This window comes from Lottia gigantea (assembly GCF_000327385.1).
Source record: "Lottia gigantea unplaced genomic scaffold LOTGIsca_35, whole genome shotgun sequence".
Lineage (NCBI taxonomy): Eukaryota > Metazoa > Mollusca > Gastropoda > Lottiidae > Lottia > Lottia gigantea.
In genome coordinates this window covers 487,072-505,553 of record NW_008709190.1, presented here as the reverse complement: position 1 = coordinate 505,553, position 18,482 = coordinate 487,072, and the positions used below count along the sequence as shown (strand labels likewise).

At 31.3% G+C, this 18,482-nt stretch overlaps 1 protein-coding gene across 1 annotated transcript; it reads right to left on the bottom strand.

Annotated features, from left to right (window-relative positions):
- Positions 1-6,439: 6,439 nt before the first annotated feature.
- Positions 6,440-16,657, bottom strand: LOTGIDRAFT_216777 (hypothetical protein; the record flags this gene model as incomplete). The annotated part of the gene is made up of 17 exons (XM_009058651.1): positions 16,538-16,657; positions 15,367-15,469; positions 14,855-15,027; positions 14,571-14,651; positions 13,880-14,072; positions 13,158-13,289; positions 12,715-12,817; positions 11,654-11,787; positions 11,035-11,170; positions 10,609-10,721; positions 10,222-10,386; positions 9,556-9,678; positions 9,058-9,270; positions 8,736-8,820; positions 8,143-8,236; positions 7,339-7,627; positions 6,440-6,601 (listed from the first exon to the last, which is right to left on the bottom strand). Exons 1-17 carry the CDS (start codon positions 16,552-16,554, stop codon positions 6,440-6,442), a joined length of 2,316 nt encoding a protein of 771 aa, XP_009056899.1. The 5' UTR covers positions 16,555-16,657.
- Positions 16,658-18,482: the final 1,825 nt, after the last annotated feature.

Sequence of the window (18,482 nt, the reverse complement as noted above, 5' to 3'; positions counted from 1 at the left end):
TTTGCATTACCATAGGGCTTGGATCATACAATTTTCAATACAGTACATCAGTAATTTGGAATAAATTACCGAAATCAATTCGTCAATGTCAATCTGTGTCTGCATTTAAATCAAAAGTGAAAACTTGGTTGTTTGGTTACTATCATTAACTCACCAATTGAGATCACTGGAGTGCGCCTTGAGAAATTCCACGAGGATTTAATTGTTGCGCAATATAAATATCATTATTATTATTATTATACAGCAAATTAAAGAATGAATGTGGATCTTGGGGAAATAAAAGCTGCTTTATCCAGCTTTCAGACAGACCCAGACAAAATAGCCGCGAACTGCAGTTTTTATCTCTTCCATCAGCTAGCTTAGTTTGTGATAAATTGTAGACATGATTATTGTCATTCTGGATAATGCTACACGAAGCAGTTGCTATATTCTAGCAATTTATAAAGCAAATATTACAACTTTATCTTTCAAAGAATTTGTAAAATCAATCATTAAAATAGGACATCCTGTCAATCATCAAATAGTATCAAAAAAATTCATGTATATATATTTTAATTGTTCAAAGAATACAAGTATATGTTTCACCGATTCCTTTACAAGAGGTTTAACCAAACATAAAAGACTAAAAATATTCAATTTTAGAATAAGACACATGTCTCTAATTCTATTGATAAACCTTTTTAATGAAAAATGTGAAAGTCATTCAGACAAGTTTACATCACAAATAATTAATGCAAGTTTTAAAATTATATTTATTCAGCAACACAAAAGCTGACAGCTGGAGGGAGACACATCAGTTAGTGAATTATAAATATTTCAAATTTAGATTTTTACTGAAATATGTAGAATAAAAATTTACAACTTAATGACGATTACAAACTAAGACAAATTGGTAGGTGTCTATTGTACACAAAAAACAAAAAAAAGGACTTCTCTTGTACTTGTTAAATAATAAATAAATATAACAATGTTGAATGATAACATTTTCTAACAATTTTGAAATTTGAAATTCAAGAGAATATTTGTCCACACAAAGGTTCTACCAAATTTATTTTTGAAATGAATGATTTTAAAATGAATTATAGAATTAATTATTTGTTTTCAGATTGAATTTTTTCAAAAGTCCAGATACATTTAACTGTACAAATCATCATCACCATCATTATCAAAATTTCCTGCATCTGCCCCACCTTGACTTGGTGCCTGACTTGGACCACCTTGTCCTGGGAATCTGAAATTAGAAAACAATGTATTGTATAATATCTGTTTTAAATCTCATGAATATAAAATAAATTAATACCAGGAAACAAAGATACACCCAAATTATCATTCAGTTGGCAAACTTTTATTCAATGATAGTACAATATTATGTAAATGCAATGAGTAACTGAATTGGATACTTTTGAATGCAATTGTTACATTGTTAAAACAAGAATAATGGAAATATAACTGTTACTAATATTAATTAACAGGAAATAAAGGTCCTATAAGGTCTATGTTTCAAATGATTATCATTACAACTTCTGATTTGTTATGTAACATATCTAATTTCTTTCCACAAAGATGTGCATGAGAATAGCTATACAAAGTCAAAATATTCCAGGAATACATAATAATTAAATACATTATTATAAACAATTGACCATTTCATAAACAAAAGCTCTTGTAAAAGAGAGGGAGGAAACTGATCACAATATCAATAATTGTTATATTATGATGTTGCAAACACCAGAATCCATGTAATTAAGATAGCTTGCCAGGCAAGGTAACATACGCCCACTGGCAGCTGTCAGAAATGATTAAACAGTTTTTAGTGACTACAGGGTTGCACAATATAGCTAATAGAGTGAAACGTCAAGTCAGACACGATATTTCGGTGAAATATTATCCGATCATTGCGAAAATCAATAGGGATCATCTTCATAATGACATTGACATACAAAATAAAAATCAAAAGAATCTGTAAACAATTGTAGCCTGTAAAGTGAGCACGAATTGCACAATATAGCTATTAGAGTAAAACGTCAGGGCAGACACGATATTTCGGTGAAAAATTATCCGATCATCACGAAAATCAATAGGGATCATCTTCATAATGACATTGACACACAAAATAAAAATCAAAAGAATCTGTAAAGAATTGTAGCCTGAAGAGTGAGCACGAGTTGCACAATATAGCTAATAGAGTAAAACGTCAAGTCAGACACGATATTTCGGTGAAATATTATCCGATCATCGCGAAAATCGATAGGGATCATCTTCATAATGACATTGACATACAAAATAAAAATCAAAAGAATCTGTAAACAATTGTAGCCTGTAGAGTGAGCACGAGTTGCACAATATAGCTAATAGAGTAAAACGTCAGGTCAGACACGATATTTCAGTGAAAAATTATCCGATCATCACGAAAATCAATAGGGATCATCTTCATAATGACATTGACATACAAAATAAAAATCAAAAGAATCTGTAAAAAATTTGTAGCCTGTAGAGTGAGCACGAGTTGCACAATATAGCTAATAGAGAAAAACGTCAAGTCAGACACAATATTTCGGTGAAAAATTATCCGATCATCATGAAAATCAATAGGGATCATCTTCATAACAACATTGACATACAAAATAAAAATCAGAAGAATCCATAAAGAACTGTAGCCTGTAGAGTGAGCACGAGCCAAATGTGAGCCAAATGTGAGCCAAATGTGAACGGACGGACGGACCGACGGGGTGATTACAATATACGCCCATCTTAAATGTGGGCGTATAAAAAAAGTGGCATCAAGTGATCAGAGGAGTAATCCTAGCCTTCAACAAAGAATTAAAGAACCCCTTGAATATTTTTTGTACAAAATACTTACAAAATACATTAAAGTCTAATGAGTTAATATAACTCCCGAAATGATCTTAATAACATAACAACATGGCATAGAAGGAAGACAAACTGGCGGATCCTCAACATCGAATCGTGGTATTTGCGAAGGGGAGAAAAACTCAAAATTTATTTCACTGTGTATAGTGCGCACCCCTTCTGTAAGGGGCCTATTTTTGGGTAAAAAACGGTGCATTATATTCAGAAATATACAGTATTCTATTCTTTGTAGAAAATCTCTATAAAACCATTCTTCCTGGTTTCACAATTTTTATACAAAAGACATTTCAAGACTTTCCTTCATTTCAGAAAAAATCTTATAATCAAATGAGTTTTTCAATTGTCAATGTACAATTTTATTAAGATTCAAACCGGGCTCAAATATATCCTCAATGGAACTAGAGAGTTTCAAGTTGCAATAGTTTCAAATTATTGGCTTACAGATGACACTTTGATCATAAAAAGACCTTTAGTACCATAAATAAGGGTGTTATGTATGGAAAAAATAAAGTAAAAATTAAGAAATCTTCAGTATCAAGAGGAACCAATCGAATTTTTCAGTCAGACGTATAAGTATTTGATGACGTCACTAATTGCAAAATATGCTTTATTACAAAAGGCCTGTCGTAATTTGTGATCAGACACCTAGTTTTAGTGGAATTGATTGAAAATTTAAATGGTCCAAATTGATACTATCGGGGTCCCCAATACTTTTGATAATAAAAATAATAAAAATTTGAAATGGGAGAATTACTACCCCTATAACAAGTTTATTGAATTAATTATCTGCAGTATAACTTTATAAATGAAAAATAAAAAAATAGAGAGAAAGCCTAAAGCAAAGGTTCTGTATAGATATCAATGCCAAAGTTTTAGCCTATTCTCCACATTTTATGTCACTAGATGTAACATGTTACAAACAGTTCTGTTTATACTGTATAATTAAATAATACCCTATTGTACATGTTAAATGCTATGTTACAGCTGGGCTAAGTGCTTATCAAAGAGGGGTTGATAGCGTACAGATAACATCCAAATGTGCGGTAATGTAAACAATATCAGGTGTGTCTATTAAAAGACAATGCCACTTAGGAAAACGATTTATCTGTTCCTTAGATAACTCCTGAGAAAAAAAAATGTGTAAACTATTGTACGAATGTGATAGGGTATCAATAGGAATTATTAATACAGGCTCCACATGAATATTGTTAAATATAGAAATAGTAAAAAAAATAGAAGTGCACATTATATTGATTTGATATATCTGTATCTTTTATAACTAAAAGCTGGTGTGAGAATATAAATAGGTAGAAACACATTAAATGACCTTCTTCCTTTAACTTATTCTGTCTGTACAACACTTGAAAACTGGCAAAGAATCTATATACAATCTGTGGTAGGTTTGGCCACAAGATATACTATAGGACTTAAAAAACGAATTCCATTCACGCTGATTTATTTACCTTACAAAGTTTTTTCTCTTCATTATTGTCCACAGAGACTTTCTTTCATTTGATATATTGACTGATTCAAATAGTGATTAAAGGAATAGGTTCCATTTTTTTTTATCTAAGTCTCAGAAATGGGTATTTTTTTTTTAGTTAAGGTAATAGTGTACCCAGCTCAACATCAAAATTTGAGCCTTAAAATCAATGTGTGTCTAGAATTATCTGCCTTTGAAAGTTGAAATAAAATTTAAAAAGATGAGTCGACTTTTCTTGAGACTTAGCCATATAGGAAAGATATATTTAGAAATAGAAAGTGAAAATCCTAGTTATTAGGTATTATTGAAACTCTACCTTCAAGTGATTTAAACAGTGATTAATATGGAAACTGAGGGCGAAATGTAAAAATAAAACACATTCATCAATCATATTCACGGCTAAACATTGAGTCAATTAAAATGAAATATATTTTGTACTGGTAGGAAAAAGTCAAGACCAAAAGGGCTTAATTAAATGACTGTTAAGAGTCCCTTATTTCACAGGGTCAAAACTGCGTTCATTTCAAGGTGGTAAGATATTTTGTTTGGCAAAGTTCTTCAATTCTGTTAACATGATGTCAAAATATGATAGTCTCTCTAATACTGTAGCTGTTGGAATTAATATACAACATCATATTCATATAAAATTTACTTCTTGGATTTCTGAGGTGTTAAATTGTAAGTTCATCATCATGTGAGATCAAAATGTATCGGGTATTCAAAATTTAACAGAAGTCAATGCCATTGGCCCATATTAATTATTCAGTATATTACAGAACTAACTTGTTATATTCAATTTTTGCCGATAAATCTTATCACAAAGACAATCCAGATAGAAAAGTTTTAGATGCGCCACAATGTGTAATCAAAACTGACAAAATTTTTATTTTAGTCGTGACTTCGGTTCAAATAAATTGTTCGTTTCTCTGTTTGAAGCAGACTTGAACATAACATTATAGATGATTTGGGTACATTCTTACTCAGAAAAGGTATACAATAATATATTGGTCACACCTATTTGACCAGTAGAACAGAATGCTGGTGCTATTTTAATTACTTTTTAATATTCTTATAAGATCCAAATTTAAGTACATATATGAATTATTTTAAAGTTTATCATAATATCAACTTGAATTTTAAGACATTTACATTCTATTTCTAAACAATAATCTAGTGTCAAGAAAATATTTTAAGTAATAATGAGTAAGGTCTGCAAGTCATCAGCTATAACTTGACTAAAATATAATACTTTTTTTATTACAATTTTTACTATTTTAGAGTAAGGGACACAATCCAATTTATAGTACAATCAACAGATCACTGTTAAAACATCTCCTGTAGCACAATATTGCCCTTCCAGGTGCAGGGTTCAATCCCGGCATAGGTTGAGATAATACCTTTGGATTTTTCAACCCGGTTTCCCCCTGTCAGCAATGTAGGTAAGAGGGAATGACATGGAAAAAGTTGTCTAGTCGTTTGAATGGGACAGTCCACCGAGACCCCGTGTGCTACAGGCAGTGCACATTAAAGATAACTCAACAGTTAGAAATCAAAAAGAGCCGGCTAATGCAGCTGTCCTGGCAAAATTTCCCTCATGCTTTCACGCATAAAAGGATATCACTGGAAATGTGTCAACACACTAAAGAAGGAGAAAAGATTGTATACACTGTAATGATACCATAAAGGGACTTCTCCAGCTGTCCACACATGCAATAAAGCACACACTTATCCACCTATTACGCCTCAGTACGTGTGTTTAAGGACATATTTAAGCAGAATATTGGATTTAAATAGGAGTTTAATATATTCTTTATTCAGATTTAGTTGTCCTTTTTGTATTCAAAAAATATAAATCTTTAAAGAATACATGTTTTATGAAATAGTTATATGACATTAACTTGATTCAGCTGATTACATTTTATGACTATTTCAATATTATGTTACATTTATATATTGATGATATCTCTAGGTTTGATATTTGAACGATTTGAGTTTGGTCTTTATCTTGGCCAAAAGTTGAATGTGATGTTTTTTCACCCTGACTGGCTAACTATCTTAATATAACTAATTAAATCTATTAAATTTTTACCTGAAATTTCCACCAAAACCTCTGCTCTGTTGTAAAGTCTGGGCAAACATCTCATATTTTCTGATATCATTATCACTAACTGATCTTCTAGCAAACTTCATAGATTCCTCAAAATGAGCTCTAGAGATTTCTGGGACTGGGTCACTCTCTTCATAATCCTAAATAAAGATTTCAATAAGTAAGAACAATTCCGACATTTTGTACTCAGTATCATCTTTGCCAGTCACTATTTAAAGGGACATTCCGCATTAAGTTTTCAAAATCGTAGTAAATTACACCTGAAAATATTTCTAAAGTATGCTACAGTATGCTATATCTATGTATCTTCTGGATCAAACTGAATTTGTTTTTTTTAAAATTAAATTAAAAACAGACAGCACTAATTGCCAATTAAGGAGTTCGACCTAGTTTTGGTTATTAGTTGAAACCTTTCGAATACGTCAGACGTATGTCTCTACAATTAGGTGCTTATTTTACAGTAGTTTTCTTTAGAGCTTACAAAAAGTATAACAAACTTTCAATGTTCGCGTAATCTTACTTAAACTTTTTAAGCAGTTTTGGTGTTAAATTAATGGCTGGAATTTTTTTCTAAAAGTTAAAACTTTCAGTTACATTGAAGGACACATATCTCTAGATTTTGGTATAGTTTTCACAAATTTGAATAAAATAAAGTTTTGACCTACAAAAAAAGCGGAATGCCCCTGTTGAATTGCTAGACAAAAACAGGAAAAAAGAAAATTATAAGGAAATTAGACACAATTTCAGATGACAAACGCGTATATTTATATAAAACATACAGACCAGGTTATCTTTATGTTCAATATATGGAAGTAATGAAAGGAAATCTACATCTTAAGATCTAATGACAATGAAATTCTCATCTATAACTACTAACCATGTTAGAATCGGGATCTTGAGCTCTTTGTTTCTCAAAACGAATTTCAGCTTCAATAGACTGTCTGATAGCTAGTTTACAGGCTCGTTGACAGATTTCAGTTAAATCAGCTCCACTGAAACCATGAGTTACTTTGGCTAAGTAATCCACATCAACATCTTTAGCTACTGGTGATTTACGAAGATTAGCTTTCAAAATAGCAATACGTGATTTATCATCTGGTAGAGGAATGTAGATCAATTGATCCAGACGCCCAGGTCTCAAAATAGCAGGATCAATAATGTCAGGTCTGAAATATATCAAAATAGAATCTTATTAGTATGTAAATACATATTATAAGATATACGATTTATGCAAAAGAGGTGCATTCGATTAGAGAGTTCTGAATAGGTTATGTCCGTTTTAAGTCTGCCCTCAATAGTAAGGAAGGGGAATATGTCACTTGCAAAATTTTTCCATCTATTTCCTCCCCGCCATTTTGAATTCTGTCTACACCTGCTTTTTTTTCAGCACACGTGAAATGCGTTCTGAACTCTAATGCAATTCCGACATGTTTTATTGAATGAATTGAATTGAATCTTAAACATGCAGATCTCGCCAATCACACCACCCCAAGATGACTTAAATGATTTATTCCAATTCAAAGCTGATAATGATCTGAAAACCTGTCAATTGATATTAGGTTCTATATGCCTCTTCAACCAACCTGTGACACTTCAGATTCATATTGTCATCACTTAATTGATCTAAAAGGACTTGTAAATATACCACAAGCAATGTTTGAATAAACTGTTGTACACAAACCTGTTAGTTGCACCAATAATAAAAACATTTTTCTTAGCACTCATACCATCCATCTCTGTTAATAACTGATTAATAACTCGATCAGCTGCTCCTCCTGATAAAATACAATATCAATTTAATAAGTTACTTTAATTTATTCTCTCTCAAAACAAAACAATTTTTTTTTTATGATTTTGAAAACTATGTTAAAATCTAAAAAAGTGTCTGATAATTGTTGAATTTAAACTTCTCATAGTGGTCGTTGATCACCTATGACCTGTTCAGCTTGTGTAAAGCTGCACAAGAAAGAGGTATGGAGTAAGTAGGGAAGACATGGGAGATGATGTTTATCACAACAGTCAACCAATGCCACTATCTCTGCATAAACTGCAGCCAGCTTTTGAGTAAAAACAGAGACTGTGTTTGTTGTTAAATCCAGTCTATGCCAAGACAAGTCTGTGCTATGTTACAGGCTATTGGTTGGACTAAGTTACAAAAGGTAGAATATTCAACAGAGTGCAAGTTTTTTTAGAATGGGAATATCTACTGGTAGTCAGGGTTTAACAAGGAATCATCAATTCCACTGATGTTTTTATTAATACAAATCTACATACCTCCATCTCCAGCATTGCCACCTCTAGATTTAGCTATAGAATCTAATTCATCAAAAAATAACACACAGGGTGCTGCTGATCTTGCCTAAATAATAACAAAAAAATGTTATACAAAAAGATTTAATAGATTACATCTAGTTACCTTCTATATTGCCATATATACTAATTATAGCTTATTTGTAAATCTTACTATTTGAAATGAACCTTCAAATAAATTCATTTTTTATTGACACACTTCTCAGTTTCAAAATAACTGGATACTACTAATTATTTGAAAATATAAGCAGAGATAAATTCAGAATTGATGAAAATCAAAACAAACCTTATCAAAGATTTCTCTGACATTAGCTTCAGATTCTCCAAACCACATAGTGAGCAACTCAGGACCTTTTATGGAGATAAAGTTAGCTTGACATTCATTAGCTATAGCTTTAGCTAGTAAAGTTTTACCACATCCAGGTGGACCATAGAATAAAACACCTTTTGATGGTGTCATACCAAACTTCAAGAATTTCTCAGGATGTTCAACAGGGTACTGAAATAGAAATACAAAAATTCATTCAACTTTTTTCTGTATTTTTCTTGGGTGATGACGATGAGCAGTATCATGTAGTGTGGAATTAGAGAATCTTGCCGAAATGGAAGTACGCTTTTTAAATTTACATTTTCATCACAATAGAGCAATTGGTGCTAAAAATTTTATTGATATTTGACTTTGGGTTACTATAATGGTGAGAATATTTAAGTCATTTCAAAATATGAAATTCTGTAAAAAGAAATTAAGTTAAATATATCCATTTATATGCAAAGGAATACATACCTGGACTAATTCTTGTAGTTCTTTCTTGACATTTTCTAAACCACCAATATCTTCCCAGGATACATTAGGTACTTCAACTGATGTTTCACGTAAAGCACTAGGATTACTCTTACTCAAAGCCCACTGAAATGAATAAATGTGATTTTTAATTATCAAAAACTTTGTTAATAATACCTTAAAATATTTTTTAAATATGCTATTAACATCCATATAGCTACTGGATCAAACTGAATTTGATTTAAAAGGGTTAATTAGGAATGGAATGCACTAATTGTTAAGTATGCAGCTTAAACACATTTTGCCTCATAAGACTTGATATTCTTAAATGAAACCTTTAGAATACAACAAACGGAATAGAATAAAAGTGAACATTTCTCTAAATTTTGGTGCATAGTTTCCATTCATTTCAGCAAAATATTTTTTTTGACCTACGAAGAAAACAGAATAGTCCTTTAATAGACATCTATTAAGAATATTCTAATTTCTAGCCATGTCATTTCACATGATATAACTTTTCTTACTAATATACCAATTGAGTGCCAACTTCACAGAGCACAAATATTCACTAAACAATGGCATTTAAATCTCTCACTATAATCTTTTCTTAGTATAAATCATCATAATCACAATCATGTCAATACAATTAACTCCAGAAATAAAACTTACTCTGAAATTGTCCATAGTAACAGCTAAAGAATCTAACACTTCAGCATCAATATGTTCATCTTCTAAATCAATCAAGTCCATTTTCTCTCTAATCTGTTGAAGAGCAGCTTCTGAACAGAGAGCAGCCAGATCAGCTCCTACATGACCATGAGTTTCTTGACCAATCTAAAAATACAAAAATATTGTGAAAGTCAAACTTACAGGCAGTTGATGGAAATTTTCCCTCATGACTCTTTTCGGTTTCTAGGAATATCAGGTAGGTTTTCAGTTTTCTAAAATTTCGCGCACCACCATTTCTTTATTTCCACATTTTTCTTTACCAAATAACTTATACTGTCTTTTATGTTCCAATCAAAGTGAGATACTTTTGGTAATATTTTTACTCACCTGTTCCAAATCTACTCCTTCAGATAATTTCATGTTCTTGGTATGAATTCTCAGAATTTCTAATCTTCCAGTAGCATCAGGAATACCAATATCAACTTCACGATCAAATCGTCCTATAGACAAAGCAATAAACAAAATCAATGTATAACTGTATGATTTGTATCTGAATTCATACCATCAATATACTTGACTCTGAACTTGCAAGTTATCTGATAAGCCATTTCTTGGTAACAGTTCATAGTACATGGTGTTTTGTTCTTGATGAAAGTTGCTGCCAGGGGATGCTCAGGTGGGTCAACTCTAATCACATACCAGAGGTTGTTTCAATAGATCTGAATATACTGTTATTGTTTTTTCTTATTATTTTGCTTGTTAAATCAATTTCATTTTTCAAGAGGAAAATTTAAAAAAAATTCAAAAACATACCAAATCTTCTGAGAGCAGCATCAATGCTGTTGGGTCTGTTAGTGGCGGCCATTACAATAACATGAGCTCTTTGTTTCAAACCATCCATCAATGTTAATAATTGAGAAACAATTCTACGTTCAACTTCACCATGTGTCTGTATTAAAAGTTGTAATATAATAAGTAAGATTGTATACTGTAGAGTGGAGTATCAAAATAACAATAATCATAATAAAAACTGTATCGTATTAAAATTATTCTTGGTTTTTTCAGTACAGGGGGGAGTAATACTTGTTCATCAACTTCACATGCTTCAAGCTTTTGAAAAAGAGTCTGAATTTAGAAGGATTTTCAGCTTAACACTTAGTTTTATATCAATTTTTAGATATTGCGATAAAGATTATTTCTCAAAAATCAATAATTTTGATCTGTTCAAGGTAAACAAATTTATTCATCTAATTCAATATAAATGGCAATAGTCAGTGGCAATTTTTGACTTGGTCAAAGGTGTATAATTAAATTATTTATTTCAATTAATATCAATCCGAATTTTTCATAAACTGTAATTGAACTCTAGAGTATTCTTCAAAACATTCTTATGAGAAACCAGACAAAAAAAAAACATAGATTTGTTAAAAACCTTTTCTCTTTTTGGTGCAATAGCATCTAGTTCGTCAATAAATATAATAGCGGGAGAATTCTTTTCTGCTTCTTCAAAAGCTTTTCTTAAATTACTTTCTGATTCACCAGCAAGTTTACTCATAATTTCAGGACCTGGAAAGAATTACAATATTTGTTTTTAATATTAAGATATAAAGATAGCCCACCTGGCAGCTTTGATTTTGATTAAATAGTTAGCAGTACAGTAACAATCACCAGTATGAAATATTCAACCTTCAGTCATACACTTCTTTTGAACTCTTTGGGGCGATACTGAATAATATTGAGTATGAGTTATTGCCCATGTTCTTGAAAATGTGTTCAATTTTTAGCTCGTGAAAACTTTAGAAGGCAAATATTCAATCTTCAGCGCCTTACTGAATAATATAACCAAGTTTTGTCAAAATCCAGCAAGAATCATGCCTTTTAGTGTTTAAGAGCTAAATTTGAAAGCGTTTTCAAGAACAAGGGCAGTAACTTATACTAAATCCTTGGGTGATTACGAACATTCACACCAAGTTTCATCAAAATCCATGAAGAATTGTGCCTTCTAGAGTGATAACGAGCTAAAAATTGAACGTGTTTTCAAGAGCAAGGGCAATAACTCATACTAAATATTTTTGATTTCTCTGATTTTCAATAGGCTTTATCCTTGGGTGATAACAAACACTCATACCAAGTTTCGTCAAAATACGTCAAAAATTGTCGCTTCTAGAGTGTTTACAAACTAAAAATTGAACGCGCTTTCAAGAACAATGGCAATAACTCTTACTAAATATTTTTTGATTTTTCTGATTTTCAATAGGGTTCAACCTTGGTTGATAACAAACACTCATGCCAAGTTTCGTCAAAATCCATCAAGAATTGTGCCTTCTGAAGTGTTTACGAGCTAAAAATTGAACGCTTTTTCAAGAACAAGGGCAATAACTCATACTAAATATTTTCGATTCTTCTGATTTTCAATAGGATTCATCCTTGGGTGATTACGAACACTCATACCAAGTTTTGTCAAAATCCGTCAAGATACTTATATATACTTACCGTTAATCAGGAAAAAGAAGGCTCCAGTTTCATTAGCAACAGCTCTAGCAATCAGTGTTTTACCAGTACCAGGTGGTCCATACAATAATATTCCTCTAGGTGGCTATTATAAAAATATACAAATTGACAATAGAAGTGATATGATTTCAATCATATAATCCAAGTTAATCTTTATCTAACTTGAATACATCCCTACTCCCTGTACTTAATGATACCACCTGTGACTGGATCTTATTTTGATGAGTTTCTATGCAATCATACTCCTTGGTATTCCATGAGATAGATTGTCTTTTCACAAGGTTAACCAATCTTATGAACCTTCTTGACTGATGAAGGAATCAATCAGTTGGCATCCTAATTCTTCATACAATAACTATATGATTGGAAAATTCCCAGAGTATAAATCTAAAGAATAGACAGCAGTTTTATATTTACATGCTAACCTTAACACCAATAGCTTTAAATAATTGAGGATGTCTGAGGGGAAGCTCTACCATTTCTTTAATTTGAGCCAACTGTTTTCTACAGCCACCAATATCATCATAGCCAACTTCATTTAGAGCTTCTTCTTCTTCCTAAAATAATATCCCTTTCATTTCAATATTTCTTAATAGCTAATTTCAATTCAATTATTCTATGCTTAAATTATGACATTGCATTCTTCCAACTGATAATCAAGACCATGTCATAGAAATACCACAAAGGTTATATATAATATATATATATTATGTTTTTATAAACAGTCATGACTAATATAATCTTAAATAACTTAAATCATCATTTGAAACAAACCTAAAATATCGGTTCTCGCCAGCATCATATTTTTATTCAATTATTACTGATCAAATAGACTATTAAAAATAACCTGTGTTATATCCTTCCTTAATTCCTAACCTTAGGATGTTACAACAATTAATCTTCAAATCATGACCGCAATCAACATCCCAAATCAGTAATTATTAAGAAAATCTATGCATAATGTAATTTTTTACTTATTACCCATATTAAATGTGCCTGAGTAATGAATGTGCATATGGATATTACATAAATATATAATTGTTTTATATGACGTTGAGGACTCTCCTGCTTCACTGTTATGAATAAAGGCTTAAAGAAGTGTTGTATAATGCAAATATCTATCAAGAGTTTAGTAAATGTTACCAACCTCACGTTTGACAGGTTCACCTTCACAATGAATAACTGTATCAGGTGCTACAATACAGTAGGGTGCTGGGTCAGTTTCAATAACTTTAAATTCTACAGCTCTCATTCCACCTCTTATCAAAAAAATATCTCCTTTTCTTACTGGTCTGTAAGCTTCCAGAAAATAAGGTTTCAGATACACCTCAAATAAATTACTGAAAATAAAAACATCATATATAAATGAAATGCAGATTTGACAAGACTCGACTCTAAACAAGTTACCTTTATTCTTTTTTTTTTCTTCCTCCAAAATATCTATGATTTAAATTTTAAAATACTACATTAAATCACATATTTGAATGTGTAAAACACTTTGGAAATTTATAAAAAAAAAAACACCTGCTTTTTCAAAAGCCTCAAGTAAGAATTTTTCTTAATTCACAAAAGTTTTCACCCCTTCCCTTGTCAAAAACTACACCTGTGTAGTTTCATCTCTAGATTAAAATGTTCAAGAACCTTTACAAATTTTCATCAGAAATGGCAAATCAAAACGTGTCAAGACATTTTTGTTTGAATGCAATTCATTATCAATTTCTACACAAGTAGTTATGAACTTAAAACAAATAGTAAAAGAATCATTGCAATATATCACCACTATTATTATAGCTATTTATAAGAGAGGCAAACTAGGATTTAAATATTAAATTTCTTACCCAGTCAGTCCCTCAACAGTATCATCAATAGGTAAAACATGAACTCTCTTTCCATACTTAACATCTGGGCAGGCTTGAATACTGAAATTAATTCAAGAAAACTCAATAAATAAAAGGTTGAACCCTTACGAAATTCTTTGACAAATTTTTATTTCAAAGCAAATTAACTAACTGGCAACTGGTAATTAAATTGAAATCCAGCTGAGCTATAATCTGTAAGCTATGTGTCAATTTAGACTCAAATTCAAGAAAAAATTTGTAATACGTAACGTGGGGTTACTTACCTTACGACATCACCAAGTCTAACTCTTAAGTTATTTCTCACACATCTATTGACACGAATTTTATCATCTGTAACAGTGTCATCTGATAGAACGATACAAACAGTTTCTCTTCTTCTTTTACCTTTTAACAGAACTGTATCTCCTCGAAATAACTGCAGTTCGTCCATTTTTTTCTACACAAAAAAGAGAACAACACAGGTAAGACATTCTTTCACTGGAAATTTAAATTTCAAAACCATCCATTATTAATTATAAATATAAAATATAAAAATACAACTAAATTAGCTTTGCTAACATTATTTATTTCTAATTGATTTAGGAAATATGTTGTTACTCAAGAGTTTCATGCTATGCGATCTTCAGACAACTGACCTATTTTTAGCCCGTGTCTCTATTAAATTTGGACAAGTACAACTTATTCTCATGTCTACACTTTAAGAAGAGTTTGCATGTTCAAAGAAGTTCAATAATTATACATTGTTACTGTAATGTTAATTCTGATGTAATCTCACCTGTGATAGTGATACAACTGAATTGTCATCATTGATGGCTTCTTCAACAAGGAGTCTGTTTGGTTTCTCCTTGCGTCGTAAAATAGCTGTGGCCAAATCGTCACTGAAAAATAAAACAGGAACAACTTTAAGCTTAAAATCTTGTAAATTTTGCAGTTACAAGTTGTAATCAAAATACAATGTTTAAGACCACTTAACCCTTATTTGCGCATTTATGTTTATGTTATGAATTCAAAGGAATTGGAAAGAGGTTTTCCAATATGTGTAGGCCTATATCATACTTCTATGAAACATTTGAGTTAGCTCATATTCCATTATATTGTTCTTCAATTACAGGAACAATGAAATGGGACTGTTGATCCAAATGGAGCAAATACAAATTAAATAAGTGCTCTTGCTGTCTTGGTACACAAACACAATACAGGGAACTATAAGATTTTAATAGAAAATTAAATTCAATTTCATTATCATAAATCAATAAAGCTAAAAAACATATTGAAACTTTACATACTTTTCCATGATAAAACAACAACTGCGTCACAATGTTCCACATGCAAATGTGGTCAAAAGAAGAAACAATTAAGTCTAAGTATAGTGTTTGTAAATAGACTGCTTGTTGATAATATGATACTCCTTTTAATATTATATGGTATCTAGGCCTAATTCTAAGAAATCTCTCAAATATCCAATAATATTGTCATCCTTTAATACCTTGTTAACGGAACCACAAATGAAATATTACTAAAAGATTCTAATACATCATTTCAAATATATTTAAGATCACAAAATAAGGATCTATATTTAGCATATAACAAAGACCATGGCTCTGATGTAGCAAAATTGAAAATTATAGACCAGTGTGTAAATGACACGTTTGTTTTGAAATGAACGTCATCAGCAATATCAAAATGTAATGAATGAAGATATTGTACAAACAAGAATTCAATTTGGACCAACATATATTCTGTTTACCTATGATGATAGAGAAAAGGGCATTTTGCGTAGTGAATATATCCTTTTTGAAACTGAAACAACGAAGTCTGAGTGAGCACAAAAAAAAAAGACGATGACGAAGGCGATTCGATGGAAATTACATAAAGCAAATTTACATTCCCCTTTTTGTAGAAAATATATAAATTCTAAATATGAATATTTCATAAATTTGTGATACCTTCCAGACTCAGCCATTGTGTCTTCTTATTTACTGTGATCGTTAGTGAGAAAATGCGAACACGAGAAACGCAGCAGTCAATGTGTATCTCAAGATGGATGGTTTTGCGTATCACGTGACTCGAACGCTTTTATGGACAACAAACTTGGCCAAAAAATACATAACGGTATCGGGAATCTACTAGGAAAAATGTATTTGAGGACCTTAGTTTCATAGCTGTGAATTTTCTGATCTAACTTCTGATAAAGTTATATTTTATTCTAGCCTCTGTCTCTAGCCAGTCCATAGCAAAGAGCTATATGATAAATAGGCCTAGTCTACTTTTAACACTCTACAAGTCACTATTAGACTATTTACGGATTTACGCGTTTGATATTTATCTCGTAAACACTCTTCAAGTCACAATTCTTTACGGATTTTGACGAAACGTGGTGTGAGTGTTCGTAATCACCCAAGGATGAACCCTATTGAAAATCAGAAATAAATATTGAATATGAGTTATTGCCCTTGTTCTTGAAAACGCGTTCAATTTTTAGCTCGTAAACACTCTAGAAGGTACAATTCTTGACGGATTTTGACAAAACTTGGCACGCGTGTTTGTTATCACCCAAGGATAAACCCTATTGAAAATCAGAAAAATCGAAAAATATTTGGTATCAGTTATTGCCCTTGTTCTTAAAACGAGTGATCGGTAGATCTTGGCTTATACCAAAATCCAGAAAATATGTCCCTGGGCTTAATTGAAAGTTTTAACTAAAAAAAAAGTGCCGTTGTTTTTAACGCCAAAATTTACGTAAACTTTTTAAGTTCATTTTGCTTTTTCGGAAAGTGTTGGAAAACTTCTGTGCGGATTTAAGCAAATCAAACGCCTAATTATAGATAAATATGAATGTCTCCTATGTTTAGTAAAGGTTTCAACTACAAATATTGAGTCTTTATGAGACCCAAAACGAACACCTAACAAGCTGTAGGCCACACTACATTTTTAATTAACTCTTTTAAAACTAATTCAGTTTGATCAAGTAGTTACATAGATGTAAATAGCATATCTTAAAATATTTTGAGGTATAATGATAAAATTTTTGACAATGAAATTTTTGCACAATCCTCGCTTTACAAGTGCCCTAAGCTCCCCACCTTTCCACAGGCAGAGACAAATTGTGCTGTTTGTCTTCTCTGAATCTTTACGGAATCTATGTATGTTATCAGATTTCGGACTACCCCTAGCGAGAGTTACAGATATTTTGGAGAAATGTTGGGTTGTTCGGACTGTCAATAAAAACGGAAGATTTATTTATAGAAGTACACACAAAATGGTGACGTCATTGACTCGTGAGGTTTCGTTCACTTCAAAATGGCTGGTATCAGAGGTAAATATCCAAAGATCTTCATAATTTATATCAGTATATCTGATAATTTTACTTTATTAAGTCCAAATCCTTCATATTTTTTTCACGTTTCAAAATATAATTGTCTCATCATAAGATCTAATATCAATATTCGCTTGAATTTTGTGGATGGTGAAATGACAGATCTTGCCTACTACTGACACTCACGACACGTTATTGGCACTACCTTTTTTAGGCTACACTGTTTCTACTCTATTGTCACTTTCTTCACTGTTTGAGTGTTTCAGTGTCATTGTCACTACTCAGTACTTTACTCTACTGGCAACTCTTATTGTCAGTGTCACGTTAGAAAGATAAGAATAAGAATAATATTTTCATAAAAGGCTTAGAAGTTCACAACGTAATTGACTTCAGACATTCATTGATAATTCAGATTTTATAGATTACCTTGCTTACTTATCAGTAGGCCTACTTTTAAGAATGAAATGAAAAAAAATAGTGGATATTTAACCTTTTGCCAAAAACAAATTTTTCGGTTATAATTTGATGAAAAGTGTGTTTTTATCAAGTAACTTTGTTGGAACCTAAGCTATTTA